This window comes from Petaurus breviceps, unplaced genomic scaffold, assembly GCF_028583685.1.
Source record: "Petaurus breviceps papuanus isolate PSGF00001 unplaced genomic scaffold, PetGlider_PUasm1.0 38, whole genome shotgun sequence".
NCBI lineage: Eukaryota > Metazoa > Chordata > Mammalia > Diprotodontia > Petauridae > Petaurus > Petaurus breviceps.
In genome coordinates this window covers 95914709-95920693 of record NW_027186304.1, presented here as the reverse complement: position 1 = coordinate 95920693, position 5985 = coordinate 95914709, and the positions used below count along the sequence as shown (strand labels likewise).

Genomic DNA, 5985 nt, shown 5'->3' with positions numbered 1-5985 from the left:
AATTCACAAAAGATAAAATCCAAGAAAAGAATCATCAATAAAACCCATGACTTCAGATATCTATAAAAAAAAATGCACAAATATTGGCAATAAGTAGTTAGAACCAGAGGTTCTAAAACAAAAAGTCAAATTTAACCTCATCTATATCACTGAGATTTATAAGAATGGGAATTGGTGACTGGAATACAACTCTAGAAAAGTACACCTAATTTACAAGAAGTAGAATGTGTAACATAGTCATGGAATATCATTGTATATTAAGTCTTTCAGGTCTGGAAAGAAAGTCCTGGAAAGAAAGGCCTCTTGGGCCACTCATTCCATTATGCTCCAACCACCCTCCCCAGCCTCTTATAACTTTATACTGGCTGCTAAATATTTAATATCAATCATAGTCACCTTTCCACTAAGTAATCAGTTTTAATTTGAAGACTGAGATTTAAAGAATAGTTTGGGGATGGGGTAGGGAATGTCAGTTTCTATTAGAATGACAAATATTACAATATTTACAGCAAAACTATCTCCAGAAATATAGTACTGGGTTGTATTTTCAAATCACAGTGATCTTATGACTGGTCCAGAGTATAAAACTTATTTAAAATTAACTCAAATGAATATTCACTTCTAACTCTCCTTAAATGAAAGACAAGAGGGTCTAATAACAGCATAATTCTTTATTTACTAGCCAAAACAATCCTAATTACATCAAAGCTTGGAAATAAAACTGTTTGCAAGTAGTCGTTACTGAGATAACAGACCACAGCAAAGAAGAGAAGAAGAAAAAAGCAAGAGAGTTTGGTTGGAGAGTTTGCTCATTGAACTGAGCTGGTTCATTCATAACAGCTAATTCCTGTCCCATATGAAGATGGAATTTCTTTATTCAGCCTTCTCATAGACCCTGTGGCAAGTCACATTGTTCATAACACAGTCCTGTGGGGAGAGGGGAGGGAGGAAGAGTAGAGATTAGAACAGATGTAGGACAGAATGTTGTATGCTTTGAAAACTTATCATGGCATCAAAGATCTAGAGTAATCTAGCAAAAATGGTCTCTGAGCAAGCCCATGACATTTTGGAACTTTAGCACCTTACAGTTGGATAGGACCACAGAAATTTACTGAATTACTTCATTTTACCACTGAGGAAATTGAGATCAAGGTAGGGAGAGTTTTTCTGAAGCTTCCATGGCTAATGATTTCACAGGGTTGTTGTAAGGAAGGCTTTTGTAAACTGTGAAGCAATATGTAAGTGTGGGCTATTCATGAAAGGAGGAGTTGGAAAGAACCCAGGCAGGAATGTGTAGATTACTCAATATGAACTTACTGCCACCACTAAAGAAGATAGTGCTCATGCTTAGGGGCCCACCTTTGTCTGTGATCAATAAGCTGTGTAATGTAGAGAGTGTTCAATTTGGAGACAGATATAAAGCAAGGCTAGTGTTTGCATCTTAGACAAGTCATTTGTATTGGGGGCTGTGGTATATCTGCTGCTGCATATGGTTCTATTTACTTTCACAGTGACATGGTCCAATATAGGTAGATCACAGATAAAGAAGAAATCTAAGAGATATGGGAGGCTTTTGACTTACCACCAATAGCTTTCCATCTTCTACTTTTCTTGTTATTGTGCTTTCTTTACCATCCCAACACTGTAGCTGGATCAATGTAGCATTTTCAAGGGTACAACGAGTCTAAAGGAAAATAAAATTTCCAAATTGTATTGTCAAGCAAACATTTCCTAATATGAATGTTTACTTGATTAAGACCTTTGACAGAAGACTATTCCTATATTTGCAGCTACTTCCCTTGTCAAATTTTATTCACTATGACTATACTCTGATATTGTAAGAAACATTTTACACAAGTCAAAACTTAGAATATCATATTGGAATATTTCAGCCTTCAAGCTCCCTGAACTATTTTTGTACATGAATTTTAGTTGTAGAAGTTGATGTTTACAAGTTTCTTACTTCAATATCAATAAGGAAAACATACATGTCCTTTTCATTTGGTTCTTGACTAAAACAGTAGTAATTTTAATGAGGAATTAAACTATTTTTATGGAAGTTACCTCAGTTGTAAAAAGGACTAAATGTCATTACTAACCTGAGTTTTCCTGCCATCAGCTGTGGTCTCCTCAAACTCCTCACCAAGTTTAAAAGAGAATTGTGAAGTTTTTATGGTACTCTCAGTCTTAATGGTAATTACATCCCCATTTTCAGTGATATAAACATCTGGTTTGGCCATTCCAGCCATTTTCCTCAGGGCCATCCCCACTCCTGCCAAAGAAAGTTACAAAATGTTAAGTCACATAAGGACTGATGAAAATCACTCATTTGCAGTATTGCATTCAAAATATAGAGTACAATTGAGTTTAGCCCACAAGACATAGGAGAAAAAATAGATAATTAAAGTTGATTTACTCAAAACTCATTTATGACACAGTGGAAGTTAAGTGAAATCATCAAGCTTAGAAACCTTCAGAGCTTATTCATGCTTCTCCATACTGTTTGCTCTGACTCAGCTAGCATTCTTCCTTCTTAGTCAATACTATTGATCAAGACAGGAAAGTTATTTTAAGATATTCCAATAAGATAATTTGGTAAACCATATTACACTTCCAATTTCCAAAGGCAAGATTTCAAGTAAAAGGGTTTTAAAATAATAACAGAGGAATTTCAAGCATACTTGCCTTCTCTGCCACCACCATTACCCCCCAACACACAAAAGGGGAGTAAGCACTTAGGATCATAGCATCACAGATCTGGAAAGAACCTCAAAGGTAATTTAGTTTGATATACTCATTTTATAGATGAATAAGGTCAGACCCAAAAGAAGTTAAGTGACTTGCCTGTGATCATACATAGAATAGACAGAAAAAGTGATGAAGCCAAGATCTGAACCACAGTTCTCTGAAAATTTAGTATTCAAAAAAGAAAAAGAACCTATTTGCAAAATTCAATGCAGCCACACATTTGGGGACTTGTATTACTAACTAGACTCAAGATGAAAAAGCACTACCTAATCTTACTACCACCCTAGTTTTTAAGGATCTGTTAGGCACTACAATTAAAAGCATGTAGTAAGTGATATTTTATTTGCATACTTAACTCTGATGTCAAAATCATTTTTAGTATTCAAATGGGACTCATTTTATAGATGTAAATAGGCCAAGATAAAATTAATAGATAATTAAAGATCTGGATTTTTGAATCCCAATATAGTGTTCCTGACCACATACCCATGCCTTTGCCTTGAACCGGTTCATCCACTGTTTACTCAGGTAACAAAATAAAGTGTTTGAATCTCAGCAAGTTCAACTTCCCAGAGATGCTAGCTCTGTATCCCAAAGAATTCCTCCCCACCCAAGCACACAGCACTCCTCCAAAAGAAGGACAGTGCAGGGACAGAAAACAACAATCAATTCTGTGCCTTCTGAAGTGTTCCTGGTTCACTTGCCTTCAGGAGAGAAAAAACTATTAAGAGTTTGGGATTTGGGTTTTGTTTTGGGCTTTTTGTTGTCTGGCTGTTGGTATAAGCAAGAAATTCTACAGTATCCTTGAAGTCATTCTAAGAAGTTTAATAACAGCAAGTTTAACTTAGTTTTCAACTCATTTACCCTTAATGTAAATGAAAGACAAGCAGTCAACAGACAATTTTGACAGTGTCATAACTCCTCCAATTTTCCTCAACCTGCACTGAACCCTAATAACCAAGACTAAAAGAATCAATATTATTGACATAAGAAGCACTGAAGCTGGGGCCAGAAAAGGAAACACTGTTGGAAGGAAGCAGGAATTACTTGAAATGTTGTTGTTGTTATTTGGGGAGGGGAGGAGGAAGAACCAGGAGAGTAGTAAGTATTCTCAACTCCAGGGGCAGAGTTGGAGGCTCTTGGAATGTTCATCCAATTCGGTGACGTATATTTATCTCACAGTGAAGACTAGCTCGTTAGGCCCTTAAGATCAAAAAACGGTATCTCAAATTTTTTCACATTCCTATTCAGATCTTGATATGGTGATTTGCCCGTTGTAGGTACTAAACAAACACCTCCTGACTAAAACAGAAAAAAAAAAAAGACTTTTATTTCCATCACAAGCAGTGTAGAAAGAAGATCAGAGGACTAGGACTATAGATGTAGACCTGGACGGGACCTTAAAAGTCACCTAGTCTAACCACGTCATTTTACAAAGGGGAAAACTGAACTGAGAAATAAAGTGAAGACTTGCCCAAGTAGCAAAGTTAGGTTCAAAATTAGGTTCTCTGATTACAAATCCGGCCCCGAGTTATAATCCTGGCTCAGTCATCATTTAACTTTAGTTGGGCAAGGTGTCTCTCTGGACCTCGGTTTATTTAACAGTAAAACGAGATGGCTGAACTGGTTAATCTGTAAGAGGTGCACCAGATGTAGTTATCTAGAACTTCCTAGCTACAAAGATAAAGGAGGCGCTCTCTATTGCACCGCACTGGTCATTCTCCAGACAGACTGATTTTTTGGAGAAAGCCGGGAGAATGAATTTCCAAATGCAGATTTTTGAGCAGCAACTGCAATTCCCAAGGATTAGGACACCAAACAAAGAAACGCCCAGTAGATTCAGGTCCGCCAAGCCAGTTAAGTAGGGTTGCCAGCCTAATTCTCCCACCTCTTCAACCCCCGCCCCTTCCACTGTAAAACCTATCCCCAGAAAGGAGAGAGCCCTAGCGCCACACCCCGCGAACTCTCTCCCCTCCCATTGGGCAGGATGCTCTTACACAGGCAGGTGCTGTGGCCCTCGTGGCTTCCAGGAAATTTAAGAAGAGAAAGAAGCTCGGGAATGAATGAAAGCAAGAGCTGCCGCTGCTTCCCCAAACCCGCAATCCCTGAGCAGGGTACCACTATGCCTCCCTGAGAGTGAGCACGCTAGGGTCCTTCCCTGAGGCCCACGAGGGCAGGGTCCCGAAGGGGACGTGGCCTCAGCTAAGGCATCTTGGCCGTCCATAAACAAAAGAGGCAGTGATGGGGATAAAGATTTAAGAGGCAGCCGTTAAGTGGCCACAAGCATAGAGGGGAAAGGAAGGGAGGAGGAGGAGGTGGTGGTGGTGCTAGGGCTTGTTAATTTTGCATCCTCAGCTCCCTCCCAGGGCCCAGACCCTGCCGGAGCCGCCAAGCGGCACCAGGAGCGAGATGGGCGCAGGCTCAGCATCTCTGCTCGGGACCTCGTGGACAGAGGCCAGACAGAGGTGCCAGACTGACACATCAGTAGGCAGACGCGCGCGCGCTTCCCCTACCATAAAGAAAGCATGCCTCACCTAATTCCTTCATGTACTCGTCAAATCCTTTACTTTCCACAAGGCGCCATTTGCCCAGCAACTGCTTGGGAAAGGCCATGGTGATTCAGGAGAGATGAGGAGGGAAGAAACCCAGAACAGAGCAGAGCGTCCTGATGAAAGGTAGAGGATCCGCGTCGGGCGCCTCCCATATATAGAGGTCTGGCCATGTGAGGCGGTGGGTTGGACCAATGGGATCAGAGGAAGCCCGGCCTCTTTCCATTACCCCACTCCACCCCCAACCCCCCTCAATTTTCCTAGTGGGTTAAGAGGTGTGAATGGGCTTCACCTGCCAAGAGCCTCCCTGAGCCTGGGGGGACTCCCGTAAGCTCTAACCGCAAGCTCGGACAAGCAGCCACCCCTCCCAAAGCACCTCGCACCCCTGCCCTACCCTGCCTCTGTCCAGACAGAAGTGCCTATTTTTCCCTTAACGACGCTAAGAAACCATAGACAGGAAACTGGAAAGGGGAAGGGGAAAGGATCCTCTCCCTTTTCTTTTTGGGGTGTGTGTGTGTGTGTGTGTGTGTGTGTGTGTGTGTGTGTGTGTGTGTGTGTGTGTGTGTGTGTGTTTAAATCGCCGATCTGGTGTGGGTTCCAACTAAAAATCCCCAGGATGTTCGCTTGCAATCCACCTAAGAGGCCAAGCAAGCACATTTGCGTGAACAGTGAAAAGTGCTGAACAAAC

The 5985-nt window shown here is 41.1% G+C and overlaps 1 protein-coding gene across 1 annotated transcript; it reads right to left on the bottom strand.

Annotated features, from left to right (window-relative positions):
- Positions 1 to 653: 653 nt before the first annotated feature.
- FABP5 (fatty acid binding protein 5) lies at positions 654 to 5454 on the bottom strand. The gene is made up of 4 exons (XM_069100179.1): positions 5283 to 5454; positions 2100 to 2272; positions 1583 to 1684; positions 654 to 927 (listed from the first exon to the last, which is right to left on the bottom strand). The coding sequence occupies exons 1-4, from the start codon at positions 5359 to 5361 to the stop codon at positions 874 to 876; spliced, it is 408 nt and encodes a 135-aa protein (XP_068956280.1). The 5' UTR covers positions 5362 to 5454; the 3' UTR covers positions 654 to 873.
- Between the last annotated feature and the right edge of the window lie 531 nt (positions 5455 to 5985).